General features: G+C 34.4%; 1 protein-coding gene and 1 long non-coding RNA gene across 3 annotated transcripts; both read left to right on the top strand.

Annotated features, from left to right (window-relative positions):
- Positions 1-1,436: 1,436 nt before the first annotated feature.
- Positions 1,437-6,604, top strand: LOC138136821 (brachyurin-like). 2 transcript variants are annotated; one of them, XM_069056142.1, is made up of 3 exons: positions 1,437-2,004; positions 3,155-3,344; positions 5,818-6,604. In XM_069056142.1, the coding sequence occupies exons 1-3, from the start codon at positions 1,989-1,991 to the stop codon at positions 6,512-6,514; spliced, it is 903 nt and encodes a 300-aa protein (XP_068912243.1). In that variant the 5' UTR covers positions 1,437-1,988; the 3' UTR covers positions 6,515-6,604. The 2 variants fall into 2 exon arrangements, with proteins under 2 accessions (XP_068912243.1, XP_068912242.1); XM_069056141.1 differs by lacking the exon at positions 1,437-2,004 and adding an exon at positions 2,516-2,801.
- A 4,774-nt stretch (positions 6,605-11,378) lies between these two features.
- Positions 11,379-12,438, top strand: LOC138136935 (uncharacterized). The gene is made up of 3 exons (XR_011161507.1): positions 11,379-11,453; positions 11,942-12,125; positions 12,236-12,438. It is a non-coding gene; the product is annotated as an uncharacterized lncRNA (long non-coding RNA).
- Positions 12,439-16,403: the final 3,965 nt, after the last annotated feature.

Here is a 16,403-nt window from a genome sequence, read left to right as displayed (position 1 = left end):
ATAAACTAAAATTGACCTGTCCAAAGATTTTTTTGAAAAAAATTTTGTTTAATTTTTAAGGAATTTATTCCATACTTTTGGCGCTCACTGTATAAAAAATATGACGTTCAAATTTCAAAAAGGCATCTTTACATGTGGAAAAAACTAATAAATCGACCTCTTGATTTCTCAGGTGTACTCTATAATTTTGAAATTAACTGTACATTTAAACATCCTCGATAAGGTAAACTCTGTCCACTCATAGATTGCTTGACATAAATGTTACTAAAAATGTTCACTCTACACTACAACAAATAGATCAGGCGCGAAATTTTAAAAAATGGAAAGAGCAGGTTTACACGTGATGTTTTATTATTATTCTGAATGTTTGCACTTAGGAAAGACGAAAGAAAACTTCAATACAGTAGGAGTAATATACACTCACCGGCACAAAAAGCGACTCAATATAACACAGACATATAACACAAAAATTAATAAATATTCAGAACTCTCCGTTGCTATGAGAAATCTTTGGAGTTTAGAAAAAATTTCTATTTTACCACTTATAATTTCAGCAACAGGAATAGTACCGCAATCGCTTTTTAAAAATTTGAAAATTTTGGAATTAGAGAACACATTGGTGGTTGAAATTCAAAAAGGTATATTATTATACTCATGTCACATCGTGAGGAAATTCCTTAACATTGACACAGAACATAAAACACAAAAAAGTCAAAATGTGGAGGCGAGACGCCGGTAATTATGTTGATAAGCACTGCACTATTACTTGATAGTATTATCCGTAATAGTGTATGTACTCCGACAAAATTGCCGTGCCGCCGGGTGGAGGTGGGATACGATTATCTTGAAATTATATTTGTGCTTATTTTCTTTTATAATAGTTAAATTGGGATATTTCCAAAGATCGGGAGTGCTATGGTCACCATGGCAACCGATTAGCAAGAGATTATTTAATATGTACTCCTATTTAATGCATGAACAAAAATTACCTCTGTATCATTTTCGATGTTTGTAATTAGATTCTTGAGGCACGCAATCAATTCACAAATTTAAAAAAATCAACAAAAAATCGCAACGGAACAGATCAAAACAGCAAGACGATCAAAACGAATAACTCTTAAAACCAGAGAGTCGCAAAACAAAGCTCTAAAGATGAAAAATCGCAAATCTAAATGCTTAAACCACTTGACAGAACTGACAATTTCAAATTTGAAATGTCATATAATTTATTTTTCGCGTGGGTTTCATAACAACCAATGAGAATCAGTGGCGCGAATGCTTCAAGATATTACCAACACAATCTATGATACTTCTTTAATATTTTAATGTTATGGTTTGGGGATTTTGTTATCTAAGGATATTTAAAAAAATGCATTCTATCTGTGGACGTAGTCTAGTAAGTAGTTAGTACGCTAATTTTGGGACCCCCTGTTTATACCACTCTATACAAATCAAGACGTTTAAATTTGAAATTTACGTTAGCCGTCAATAATGACAATGAAACAAACGGAAATAGGTTCAATTCACAGTTTTGCCAATTTCAATTAACCGTTTTTATTGCCAACTGAAACAGTAATTGTTGCTCACGCGGTACTATCCGTCCACTTCCTAGTGTTTTTTTTTTTTTTAATTGGTTGGTGTAAGATGTTTGAGAAAAATTGTGTTTAAGGTTAAAACGTCAAAAAGTAAAATATTCTTCAAAAATAGAAAATTTTCTTCTTTCAAAACATCCACTGTCAAAATTTGTCGTGTTTTGCTTCAGAAAAAGAATCCATTTACGTTTGTTTGACTTCTAACAGGCCTGTCAAAACTTACTGTATGTTTATAATAATCCTCTACGATAACAATAGAACATATGAATCTCTTATTGGAACAATTGATAGAATTCTTCCTTATCGATAACACCGATAAGGTCGTATAATATAAGATTTATCTTATCAGAAGTTAGAATTGTGTAAGAAGGCAGTGAAAAGAACAGATTTGCAAGAATGTTATTAAAAAAAAGTAAGTACATATTTTAATTAACAAATTGTAGGTAATGGGATAGTGTAAACTGTAAGGAATAGTTAGAAATGAAAATTTGCACAATACTATTGGGGACAAAATACTTTGGTCGTCATTCTTCTGTCACTTCAAAACAAATTAATGTAAACCAAGCATTAACGTCAAGTCAATAGTGATGACAATTTCAAATTATTGACTTTTCTCTTGTCAAAAATATGGCACCATCCACCATTCAAAAATTTAGAATCATCTCAATTTTTCAATTTTTCCTCCTAGGAATATCTCCTTCAGTTGTCCATTTTTTGATATTTAACATTTTGCAATGATGAGTTTGACAGTAACAGTGGTTGACAGTAGTAAAAAATAAGGTTAACCGTCCTAATGCTTGCTTTACAACTTTATGTCAGTCAACTGACTTTGACGACCAAAGTAATTGGTCCCCAATAGTACGTAAAAATTAAACAAATTTATTGACAATGATTTAATTTCTATATATACCCATGAGTCATCGCCTTTTGTATGATTAATTTTATCACACGTTTTACCGTAAGTACAATGCCGGGTTCCACATGCAAATATCATTGGCGCCAGGAATGTGCCAGTTTCACGGCGCCAATATGAATAAATGGCACCAATAAATGTTTAACAATCAATTTTCAACTGGTGCAGTATTCGATATGACGTCAACTGGTGCAATATTCAACATGTCAACCGCTATCCTTTGTGCTATCATAGGAGTGTAAATTTTAGTTAACAGCGGCTCCTAATGTTGCTGGCGCAACGACTAGTGGCGCCAGGTGAATTTTCATTTGTAGACCCAGAACTCTAACGTTTTATGATAGGCAATACTAATAACGAGGGATTAATATTTGACACCTCCTAGTGAGAAGACGAGCACTTCGTCCAAGAGAGACTACCTGGTAAATACCGTCTGCCCTATTTCTAAATCTTTCTAAATGCCCAAAAAGGTCTGTTTATTTACGTTCACTATCTGCTTCTTTGTTAAGCTATTATTGCCTATCATAAAACGTTAGAGTTCTGAGTTCACTATAAGTGAGCATCGAAACTGATGCCAGTCCTTGCGTGTGGAAACGTGGCATTATTTTGTAATGATTAGTGGCGCCAATTGAAATTTTATTAATTATTTCAGCGTCGATTGCCTGGCTACTACTTCATTTACTTTTACTATGTCGTCCCAGTTCTTCACATTCTTCGATAAGTGAAGAATTTTCCAATGTCGTTGCATTTCTGGACGTGATTATTAAGAACACATCAAACATTTGCACCGGTGTTCTGATTCATCCACAGTATGTTCTGACTGCTGCACATTGCGTCCAAGGGTAAGTACTTAGACTGTTGATTTGAATTGATTGAAAAATGACATAAAGTAACAAAAATCTTGACGCTAACCTTAGCCGAAGACGTTAAAGTGCAGAGATTCTTGGATTTTAGCCGGTTTTTTTACCCCGATGCCGGTCTTGTCTTGAACATTCCAGGTAGGCCTCGACGATTCGCGGTGTATCTTTGTTTCATTATTCATCGTTGCGAGAAGGTACTGCTGAGAGACCCTTCTGAATGCGTCCCCATTATTATTAACGCGTTACAATACATACAGTACGTTCGCAAAGTTAGGAATAAATTCGATAAAATTATTAGTATTAATTTTTGAGAAAAATCCTCGAAGAGGTCAACTTTGTTTTTAGAAAGTGCATATTCTTCAGTTGTTCATTTATGTTGACAGTTTTTCGTCTCCTAATTATGACGTCATCAATATTTTTTTTAAATGACATCCCCCACTTTTTTCTTTTTTTTGTGAGTCATTCTTACTAGCTAAACGACGAATGAAAAAAATTGATACCTTAATTTTACTTCAGAAATTTAATTTTTATTGTAAAAATTTTAATTGACCTCAAACAAAAACAAACAATTATCTGAAATTGCCTCCCGCGAACCATTTAGCACTTTGTACACTGCGCTCAATAATGACAGGGCTTATTTGTTCCGTTTCAGCGCGAATTCTCTGCCGCAAAATCTTCTAAATTGTTTGGTCTATTAAAATAAACCTTCGATTTTAATACCCATAGAAAATAGTTATTTTTATACAACTGACATTAAAAGTGACGTTTTTAGTGGAAGCTAATTTGATTAAAAATTGCTCTTTATAACTTACCGTGTTAAAAGTATTTTTAACACTAGTAAAAAAAAAACTTTTAACACTAGTTATTTTTTATTTATTTATAAATGTTAAAGTGGCTCTATTTGCCGCTTTTTCAATATCTGCGGGAAATCTGTCGTCGATATCGGCATCGTTAACGTCGTTTTGTTTGCATTCCATGTTTACGAATGCAATAATGTGGAATTGAAAGTGTTTTACAAAACGTAATGAAAACTTTTTTGACGTTTCTAATAAACAAATGTCAATACAAGACTAGTTACCTGATTTTTGCCGCAGAAATTAAAATAAACATCAAAAATTCGACTGCGTTTTTTAATGCAATGCAAACCAGTTGTATAAAAAATAGATGTATGATGGACGTGTTAAAAGTGATTTTATTTTGTTCGTGGGGTTGGTCAACTTGCTGCGCTCGTTTCCCAATCTACCCCACTTACAAAATAAAATCTCACTTTTAACACTTACATCATAAAAAAATTTTAACAAAAATTGTCACTTTCTCAAACAATTTGTTATGTAAGATACCAATTTTTTTCACTCATAGTTTAGGTAGTACGAAGATCTATCAGAAAGAGAAGAAAAAAGTGGGGGGTTGCCATTAAAAAAATATATTGATGACGTCATAATTAGGAGATAAAAAGCTGTCAACATAAGTAAAGCACTGAAGAATATGGACTTTTTAAAAACCAAGTTAACCTTTACGAGGATTTTTCCCAGAAATTAATACTTGTAGTTTTATTGAATTTATTCCGAACTTTACGAACGCAATGCGTAATATTCTCTAGATTTTTATGCTCTTAAATAAAATCATCGCTCCCTTTCTTCTTCGGTTTTTATATAATAAATAATAATATAATAAACAAATTGTTACAAACAATTTCTTATGAGCAGTTGGTTTTTCTCTGATATCTTGATTTTTTTTTTAAACGAAATCATGAAGGAAGATTTCAAAAACAAATTTCTTTTTTGTTAATTTGGGTTTTTAATCTATTTTAATTGTTTGTAAAATTGTGATGCCGCAACGATTTACGAGTATGTTTATCTCGTTTTTTAATCAAAGTTTCTCACATTTGTCGAATACCTATCTCTATTATTTCTCGAGATATTCAAGATACAAATATCTAATATTTTACAGTATTTGGCAAGGCCAAGGTCCAAGGTCGATAGTATTCGCTAGTCATTTTGACACTACCAAAACCCTAGTGTAAAACCCAAATATCTTTAGAAATCATTGAGATGTCGAATAATGTAAGAAATATTTTATTTAGCAAGAATGTTTTTCGAATTTTTAACCATTCCAGTAAATTAAACAATTAATAATAAATAATATGGAACTGGAAAATCCAGCCACTTTCGAATAGACAATTGAAAGACCTTTCAAATGACTATCACATGACCTCGCTTCCTACTTAAAAAAGTTGACAGCGCTCGCAGCACCATCTTTACACATTCACACTTTAGTTTTACGTCAAAAAGCAGTATTGCCATTTTATTTAGTTTGTATCCGATATCTCTACATTGACCTTGAAGTTATTTCTCAGTGTATCGTAGATTAAAATTTGACATTTAACGTATCACGATTTCTCTACTTTGCAACATTTCTGTTCAAACAATAATTATTTCATTTTTATCGTTTGTAGAGCATCAGATATCTACATTGCATTGGGAACCACAAATATAGAAGACGGCAGCAAATTCTACACAAACACCAGTCGCATCATCATCCACGAGCTCTACTCCAATACGACCTACGACCACGACATTGCCCTCGTCCGACTCTACACATCTGTCCCCCAAGACACTCTCTCCATCAAATCTCCCTCACTCGAATCTTTGAACAACATGTCCTCCACGCACGTCGTAGTGGGATGGAGTGAAAAAGGAGAGTTGTCCGGTAATCTCTCATCCAAAAATGTCACTCTTGTCGACAGTACAGACTGCACCTCGTACTACGAGAGCGTGGAAGTTGACGGCGAATCAAAATTTTGCGTTGTGGGTCAAAACGGACCCTGTCACGGAGATTCCGGAGGACCCGTTTTCAATCCTCGCGATCAAAACAGTTTCCTGGTCGGGATTGTGTCAGCTGGACACACCAATTGTTCTGAAGCAGTTCCGACAGTTTGTACCAAAGTTGCCTATTATACAGAGTGGATACTGAACCAAATGAGCTGTCAAGAGAAGGTGGCGTGGATGTTTACAAGTCCTGAGCTTCTGGTGGATCTCATGTACAAACATTTTTGCCGTGACGAGAAGGGACGCACTATCGACGGGTTTTTGTTCAACGGAAATGTCTCAAAAGATGATTCTCAGTTCGAAACCGACTCGACAAAAGGCTGATCTATATTGAAATATGTTATAGTTAAATTAATTTATATTGTTATTGTATTGTATTTATGTATTTATATTTGCACCATAAAATACTCGATTTTTAAATTGTTTTTTTTTCCATGTATGTACACTTGACTCAGTCTCTTTTGTCACAGAATTTGACTGTAAGTTGTGTAAAACCCCAGTTTGAATCCAAACTGCCGTCGTAGAGTCAAACACCAGAGGGAACCAAGAGAGGGCGCACTCGAGGATCGTGAAGGTCAAGACGGCCCGAGAACAGGGATTTTTGGGTTGTTAGGTTTTTCGGTTGGTATGTTCTGGTTAGGGACTTCACTTGACTCCCGTTAGAATGTATTTATTCATGTATTCGTAAAATAAATACAGGCGTCCTCACACCGATTTATGCATTTTTATTTCGAAGTTTGTCCACCCCGCAGGTCCGCCATTTGCATCCCGAGCTGTCTGCCGCCATTTTGTACAAAACACACAACGTAGGGGTCCCACCGATTCGATGACGATCACGACATGGCCAATTTGTTCAATTTCGCGGGTCTAGTTTGAATTTTTCAAATATTCGAATGTTTGAATTTGAGCGGAAGACTGGCGATACTTGGGTTATTACAGTTTGGATTGAATATTTTCCATATAAGTAGAGTTTTAAAGTAATTTCAAACGACTAATGCCATAAAAGTGCTGTTGCAAAGGAAAAGTGTTTTTTTGTAATTTGCCTCCATTTTGATTCTCTAATAGACATATTAACGAACGCGACGTCATCATCTGGGATGTCCTTATTGGAGAAAATCAGCAACCGCAAGATGGCGCTGCAAATTGAACGAAATAGGGAAAACAAAGAACAGCTGATTTCATTTGTATTTGGATTTAATTTGCCGGTAACAATTTTTTACATTTTACATTATAATAAATGGTTTAAAACAAATTGCAAGTTATAAGAACCACCAAGATTATCAGTTTGCGTTGATTTGTCTACCAAGACCTTTGTCATTGCAACTTTCTGGACTGGCTTTTCAACATTTATGTTTGTCTGTTGTGCTGTTTCTTCATTAACATCAACAGTTGGAGAAAATTTGTCAGCATCAGCAGCGTTACCCAGATCATTTCCTGCTTCTTTTACACCAAAATTTAACCTTCACGAACTACAAAAAAACAACACTAGTTCGGTCAATAAAATTTGTTATTATAGTACCTAAGATGCGTTACCTATTAGTAGTTTGTCCACATTTTACGGTTTTATTGTGAGTATCCACTGGTAAATTGTGAGAGGGAATGGCTGTAAGTTTCAATTGTCTCACTTGACACCTTTTGCTGTTGTGTAAAAAGCTATAATCATCAAAGCTTCCCAAACTTGCCCAAAGGTATAAAATCGGTTGGTAGAAAGTGCTTTGTAACCCCAATAAAAATATCTCCGAATTTACCCTGAGTCCCTGAGTCTGCTTGCAAAAAATCGCAACATCTTGACCTGCTGCAAGGGGTTTTAAACAGTTTATTATTAGGGATTGATACCCAACTCTTAGGGGCCAATAAAGCAATTGACTCTATTCTCACTTATTTCTAGAAGCTCTTTAATAGGTTTACCGATTTTTAAAACTTCCTGCTTGGTATTTTTTAGAGTTTTTCATTGGGAAATAACATCATGGAAAGAGTGCAGAGAAATGTCTTTGCTCACTAAATATCACACTGTATCACACTGCGGCACGGAACAATAACACTTTGAGGTACTCGTTATCACTTCATGCACAATTTATTATGAAAAATAAACGAATTTGGCTATTTTTTGGCGATTGAAATGTATTACGGCCAATACGTAAACATTTGTTTTCCCTATTTCGTTAGTTCAAAAATTACCACCAGAGGTCAGCCACTTCGCTGATTTTCTCCAATAGCCATTATTTCACGGAACATTTTACGAAAATTTTTAGGTTGGCAAAGCTTGATCCGTCATGCGTGTCAGTTTAAATTACAAAATGTGCAAAGAATTATTTATCATGATTTATCAGGCAACAAATTCGCGACCGTATTTTTGGCAATTTCACGTATTTCAGCGGGCGTACATGAAAGATTATCTTTCATATTCGTGTTTTGTGACAGAATTTGGATAAAACAAAAGGCGACTTTGAAGACTTGAACAAATTTTCACTTTTAAAATTAAGACATTACCAACCGCCACAAAAATCCCTTAATCGAGGAAAGTAAACATTTTTGTTTAAAAACAACTTAAAAAGGGCAAATTACAAAAAATAGTATAAAAAAACTCGTTTCATAAGACCTTGAAGCACTCATTCTTTAAAATAACTCGTGGCTACGCCACTCGTTTTTTAATCTTGAATTCGTCCTTCAAGACTGGTCTTATGAAACTTGTCTTTTAATATACTATTTTGCAACTTGAGTTAACTATAGTTCCTTTTGGTGGGTTTTCGGCGGCGGAAATTCAAATTCAAACTGGGGTATGTATTACAAGGTCAAGAACATTTTAACGAAAGCTTTAGGATTTCCTAAATTAAATTATCTAATTTCTATTTTTCTCCATGTGAATTGGCGAGAAATGAGCCATTTGCAGCTGTTGCAAGGAATTCGCTGCCTCACATTTTTGACATGGTTACGGTATCTTTTGTTCACAGCTTTTGTTTTTCACCAGAAACCACATAGCATCCAATCTAACCAAATTGACGACAACCTTGTAACGAATATCCCTAAATCTCCAGAAATAATTTTTTGTTGACATTAAGTACTGTACGTGTACTACTGCGGGCAAAAAAAGTGGGACATCAACGTCATTGTCTTGACTTTTAATGTGAAATAACCCCGATTCTAACCCTACTTTGAACTGATTGACGTTGTCATTATAGTCTAAGATCCCACTGCATGATTTCTACGTTCATCTGTTTTTTAAGCAAAATACCATTATTATAGATAATTATGAATAGAGAAATATATTTTTGCAGGGTTGCCTATCAAAATATGGCCGCAAGTATTTTTTAATTAAAATTAAATTAATTAATTTTTTCCAAACAGTTTCGTTCACTTGTTTTTTACATAAATCATAAATCATTTCAAAGAGAGATGTGTAAAGAACTTGAAAAGTTTGGGTTGCAATTTTTCAGTTGGCCGCAACCCCTTGGCAACCGGGTGTAAACATGTACCTCTCTGTTTAATTTATAACTTCATAACGTATTCTCATAAATTATATATCAAATTGAAGCAAATTTTTTTCTCTACACGATGGAATACGGTTGCTTATGGAAAAGTGGCCGCAAATAGGGATAACTGTTAAAGATAGATAAGAGCGAAAGAGAGTTAACTCACCACACCGTGCATCAGATAAGGATGCATTGTGCGTGGTTAAAATAAAAATGACGCTATCTAATTGAGCAAAAAGAAGAGAATTGAGAAGTGGGTATTTGGAAAAGGAAAATAAGAGTATAAAATAAATTTTAAACTGTCAGCTGGAATAGTGTCAAAAAAAATGACAATAAAGCTTGAACTACATCGAATTTTTCAAAACTGACAGAAATTTGATGTCCCACTTTTTTTGCCCGCAATAGTACAGTGTGAAATAAAATGATTTACATCTAACTAGTTATCTTTGGAATTTTTGCACATGTAAATTTTCCAGTACCGCTCTACTTTTTTTTTCGAAATGCCGAACTATTAGTTCTGTCAATAAATGTCATCAATCGAATTGACAATTGTTACAATTTACTAAATTGAATTAACAAACGTTGGTGGCCACTTTCAACACTAACTGTGACTTGCTTCTGTTAACTCCTTTTTAATTTCAATCTCAACTTTTCATTCATATCATCCATTCATATCCTTCATTCCATTCATATCATCCCTCGCAATAAATCACATTTGGAATTTGGATATACATATATTTTTTGAGGTTAGGCTTTTTTTTTGTAGAGCGGCATTTCGTATTTTTGCAAGGGTAATGCAAAGGTAACTAGATGTAAATCATTTTATTCCACACTGTACTTAATTCATTATTAATGTGCATTTTAAGCGGCTATCGAAAGCTGATTTTAGTTTGGCAACCCTGGTTAAAGAGAAAGACCCGCATCTAGTGTTTTGTTTTGTTATGGTTGCCAACCATGTTATGCAATAACAATTAATTTGTATTTTCCGTGAAATTTATCAACAATAAACAAATTTTGAGCAAAAGCGTTCATTTGTCAACGGTTAGTAACTTTTCTGGTGAGAAAGCTAAAGGTGCATTCACACTCCATTGCCTCCTAAATGCACATTTATAATGTATAGAGTATATCGATAACTGGAGTCATTTGGAGCAGCACCTTTAAATTAAATGTCTTTTCCTCGCTCTGACTTGTTTGTTTTTAAGAACTCCTCGTTTTTCAATCAACTATTGCTTCGCATCACACATAACCCAATTTTCGGCGATCAATCAAACACGTCACTTCCGACAAATTTAGCCAACATTTTACCAAATCAAACAGTCATTGTTGCTCACGCGTTATACCATCCATCCACTTCCTTATGTTTTTTTAATCGTGTGATGTAATTAGTTTAATAAAAATTGAGGTTAAGGTTAAAACGTCAACGTGTCAAGTATTACTCAAAAATCGAAAAAAAATTCTTCTTTCAAAACATCCACTGTCAAAATTTGTTGTTTTACTTAAAAAAAAAATCTTTTACCTTTCTTTGACTTTTAACGGGTCAAAACATGCTGTATGTTTATAACAAAACAATAGAGCATGTTAATTTAATTCTTTATTTGAACAATTGATAGAATTCCCTTATCGATAGATAATGATATTATCTTATCACTCAAAAATCACAGATTGTGTTAAGACAGTGAGTAGAACGGATGTGCAGGAATGTTATTCAAAGCGAGTAAGTAGTAACTATTTTAATTAATACATTGTAATAGGATAGTGTAAGGAATAGTTAGAAGTGAAAATTTGCACAATAGGTAAAAATTAAACAAATACACTCGTAATGATAATTATTTAATTTATATACGTATAAGTACTTATAACCATGAGTCATCGCCTTTTGTATGATTATTTTGTCTCACGTTTTGCCGCACAGCATGCCGGGTTTCCACATGCAAAGACCATTGGCGCCAGGAGTGTGCCAGTTTCACGGCACCAGTATGAATGGCACTAATAAATGTTAACTTTCCACTGTTTCACAATTAATTTTCAACTGGTGCAGAATTCAACATGACGTCAACCGCTACCGTTTGTGTTATCATAGGCGTAACAGTGCAAATTTTAATTAGAACCGCCTCCGAATTTTGCTGGCGCTAGAATTAGTGGCGCCAGGTGAATTTCCGTGTCTGCGGATGCATCTAAACTGGTGCCAGTCGAATGACGTCAATAACCTTTGCGTGTGGAAACGGTAGCATTACTTTGCAGTGATTAGTGGCGCCAGTTGAAATTTTATTTATAATTTCAGCTCGGATTGTCTGGCTGCTTCATTTACTTCTAAGATGTCCTCTCAGTTCTTCACATTCTTGGATAAGTAAAGAGTTTTACGATGTCGTTGCATTTCTGAATGTGGTTAAGGACACGTCAGACAGTTGCACCGGTGTTCTGATTCATCCACAGTATGTTCTGACTGCTGCACATTGCGTCCAAGGGTAAGTACTTAGATTGTTGGTTTGAATTGATTGAAAACTGACACTAGGTAATAAAAATCTTGACGATAAATTTATCCCAGGATTTTAAAGTAGAGATTCTTGGATTTTAGCCGGTTTTTGACCCCGATGCCGGTCCTGTCTTGAACATTCCAGGTAGGCCTCGGCGATTCGCGGTAGATTTCATTCTGTTTGTCTTCGATATCTCAGTATTGACCTTTAGGATATTTCCCTGTGGGTAAATGTATCGTCGATTAAACTTTGACATTTACCGTGTCACGATTTCTCAGCTGTTCTAACAATATGTAATTCAATTTTTTTCGTTTGTAGAGCCTCAGATATTGACATTCTGTTGGGAGCCACAAATATACAAATATACAAATTTTACACCAACACCAGTCGTATCATCATCCACGAGCTCTACTCCAACACCACCTACGACCACGACATTGCCCTCGTCCAACTCTACACATCTCTCCCCCAAGACACTCTCTCCATCAAATCTCCCTCACTCGAAACTTTGAACAACATGTCCTCCACGCACGTCGTAGTGGGATGGGGCTCCAAATCAGAGTTCTCTGGTGTTCTCTCACCCAAAAATGTCACTCTTGTTGACAATACAGACTGCACCTCCTACTACGAGGGCGTGGAAGTTGATGGCGAATCAAAATTTTGCGTTGTGGGTCAAAACGGACCCTGTCACGGAGATTCCGGAGGACCCGTTTTCAACCCTCGCGATCAAAACAGTTTCCTGGTTGGGATTGTGTCAGCTGGACACACCAATTGTTCTGAGGCAACCCCGACAGTTTGTACCAAAGTTGCCTATTATACAGAGTGGATACTGAACCAAATGAGCTGTCAAGAGAAGGTGGCGTGGATGTTTACAAGTCCGGAGCTTCTGGTGGATCTCATGAACGAACATTTTTGCCGTGACGAGAAGGGACGCACGATCGACGGGTTTTTGTTCAACGGAAATCTCTCAAAAGATGATTCTCACTTCGAAACCGACTCGAAAAAAGGCTGATTTATATTGAAATATGTTATCGTTAAATTAATTTCTAGTCTTATTTTATTTATGTATTTATATTTGCACCATAAAATGCTCGGTTTTTAAATTTGTATTTTTTTTATTCCATGTACTATTGCGGGCAAAAAAAGTGGGACATCAAATTTCTGTCAGTTTTGAAAAATTCGATGTACAGTTGCGGCCGTTGAAATCTCAGACAGGAAAGATTTAAACACTCTGTATAAATTCCGAAATTTGATTAGCGTAAACAGGATTTTCATCAAGGATTATAAAGTCAGTGTCAGTATTTGACATATTAGGTCAGAATCGCGCGTAACTTTTGAAATGCCGCAATTATCTGATTTGCAAAAATGTGTTAGACTGAGGGACGGTGTGAGTATAAGAGCCATTGCGAGAGAAATTAATGTGGATAATGTTTGAGTGACATTTTGAGAAACGTCACTTTCAATACCATTTACAAAGCCAAAAGTTTGGCGTTGTCAAAGTGTCTGAGTTTTCAACGGCCGCAACTGTACCTATAGTCCAATTTTTTTTTAAATCAATTGTCAATGTCAAAATTCCCTCAAAGACCAGGCCGTACCACCCTAAAACCTCTCGTTTCGGGACACCTCTATCGTAAAATCTCCCTAGATCAGGTTTGAGGTTATATCAGTAATTTTCAAATGTCAGAAAAGTTTCAGGTGTAATCAAATTTTATACCAAAAGACAAGAAATAAAGACGATAATCACACTAAAAAGTGCAACTTAACATATACAGGAAAATGGGAATTTATTTGATGAGTTATACAGTGAGCGGCAAAAGTATGGAATAAATTCCTTAAAAATTAAACAAAATTTTTTTCAAAAAAATCCTTGGACAGGTCAATTTTAGTTTATAAAAATACATATTTTAGTACCAAAAAAAATTCCAAGCAGTCATTTGTTTTCCAGTGATGACGTCATCGATACTTTTTTTAAATAGAAACCCCCTATTTTTTTTCTTGATTCTGATAGCCCTTTTAATTGTCTAAATGACAGTATAAAAACTTTGTTATCTTACATAAGGAAATTTTTGAGAAAAAAAATAATAATGTTGGAAAAAAATAAATTTTATAACGAACAAAAACAAGTCAAAAAATCAAGTAGGTAAATCAAACAGTCAAATGTTACTGTCAATTTCATTCGTATGTGTTATTTGTTTTACAAAACGTTTTCGAAAATGACTCATTTAACAGAAACACAACGTATAGAAATTTTAATTTTGATTGGGTGCTGAGATAAAACTAAAACAGGGGGAATTTTGCTTAGTGTCAACAAGCTGGGGGATGGTAATTCATTCAACATTTAATTCCATATTTTTAAGTACTTACTAACACAGTTTTTGACTTGTTTTTGTTTGTTATAAAATTTATTTTTTCCAATTTTATCATTTTTTTTCTCAAAAATTTTCTTATGTAAGATAACAAAATTTTTATACTGTCATTTAGACAATTAAAAGGGCTATCAGAATCAAGAAAAAAAATAGAGGGTTTCCATTTAAAAAAAGTATCGATGACGTCATAACTCGAAAACAAATGACTGTTTGGAATTTTCTTTGATACTAAAACATGTATTTTTATAAACTAAAATTGACCTGTCCAAGGATTTTTTTGAAAAAAATTTTGTTTAATTTTTAAGGAATTTATTCCATACTTTTGCCGCTCACTGTATAAGCAGTTTACCTATTCATTTTCAGAATCTAACCCCCAATCGTCTTCCGAATATGATTCTGCGGAAGAGGAATGTCCTCAATTGGTAGATTTCCCATCAATTTTTTCCAGTCCTCTTTAATCAGTTCCTCGCAGTGACGAACCCATATATTAAAAGAAAATACCTCGAATATGATGCAATTTAGCATGGTCGGTTTTTCTGTCTGCGTTTCTTCACGTAATCTAATCATAGCCTATTTTTCTCGTTGTGTTAGATCCTTGTTTTCGGAAACTCTTTTAACTTTGTACTTTTATTTAAATGTAATTGCGCCTTCAATAGCGCAAGCGCCTTTACATCAAAATGACTGACATATAGTTGACATTTTACGTTGCCAATCTAATAACTATCAAATAACCAGTGGTTTATACCAACATGACAACACTTTGACAATTGATTTTAAAAAAAATTGGAGTATAGTTTAAGCTTTATTATCATTTTTTTTGACACTATTCCAGTTGACAGTTTAAACATTTATTTTATACTCTTATTTTCCTTTTCCAAATGCCCTCTTCTTTTGATAAAGGTAGATTTTGATTGGAACTTTGCATTAAATAAATATTTACCAAGTAGGTACTATCGGTGGACATAAAAACCTGGGACAAACGTCACAATTGTATAAAGTCAAAAATCAGAAATATACATTGGGTAAATTTGGCTTTTTACAAACAAGGTTATAAAAATTATGACATATTGTCAGAAACACCAAGTTAAAGTTCAGTTCTTTAACGTTCTCTTCATTGACAATGATTTTATATAATAACACAATTGATCTAGCATCTCTTAGGTTCAAGGAGTTAATTTTAAATACTGACAATTTTTATTTTGAGTGACAATTCAAAAGTCTGATATACAATGAGCAAATTTTGGATGTCCCAGGTTTTAATGTCCACCGATAGTACGTGCTTACTTACAATCATTTCCTACAACCTACAATACTTAATAGGTGCGTTTTGTTGGGTCATCCAGACTGAACGGAATGCATCCCACCAACAAAACGGCTTAAAATTTTTGACAGTTTTGTCATAAAATCCCCACTTTCTAACACATTCCAACCGATCATTCTATGTAGTTTAACGGAATGAAAAGTTTCGTAGGAGTCGGTTTTGTGCACCAATAAAACGGTCGTTCCACCATAAACCGATTCCGGTTATGTACCATGTACCAACAAAACGTACCTAATGACAACGTCAGTCAATTCAAAGTAGGGTTGGAATCAGATAAGGGTTATTTCCCATTAAAAGTCAAGACAATGACGTTGATGTCTCACTTTTTTTGCCCGCAATAGTACTGTCGCGAGCAAAACATTTTGGTCGTCAATGTCATTTCAAAATTTGGTTATCTAACCAAATTAAAAATTTTCCCCTGCCCATGTCAACAGTGTCAAAAAATGAGAAAAAAAATGACAATCAATGTCATACAACATGATGATAAGTTATGATATTTATGACCGTTTTACAATGGAGCATTTTCCATTGTGTCAAAGCATGATTTTGACGACCAGTTTTTTTTGCTCGCGACAGTAGTAC

Source organism: Tenebrio molitor, chromosome 8, assembly GCF_963966145.1.
Source record: "Tenebrio molitor chromosome 8, icTenMoli1.1, whole genome shotgun sequence".
NCBI classification, from domain to species: Eukaryota; Metazoa; Arthropoda; class Insecta; order Coleoptera; family Tenebrionidae; genus Tenebrio; species Tenebrio molitor.
This window is presented reverse-complemented; position numbering and strand designations above follow the sequence as displayed.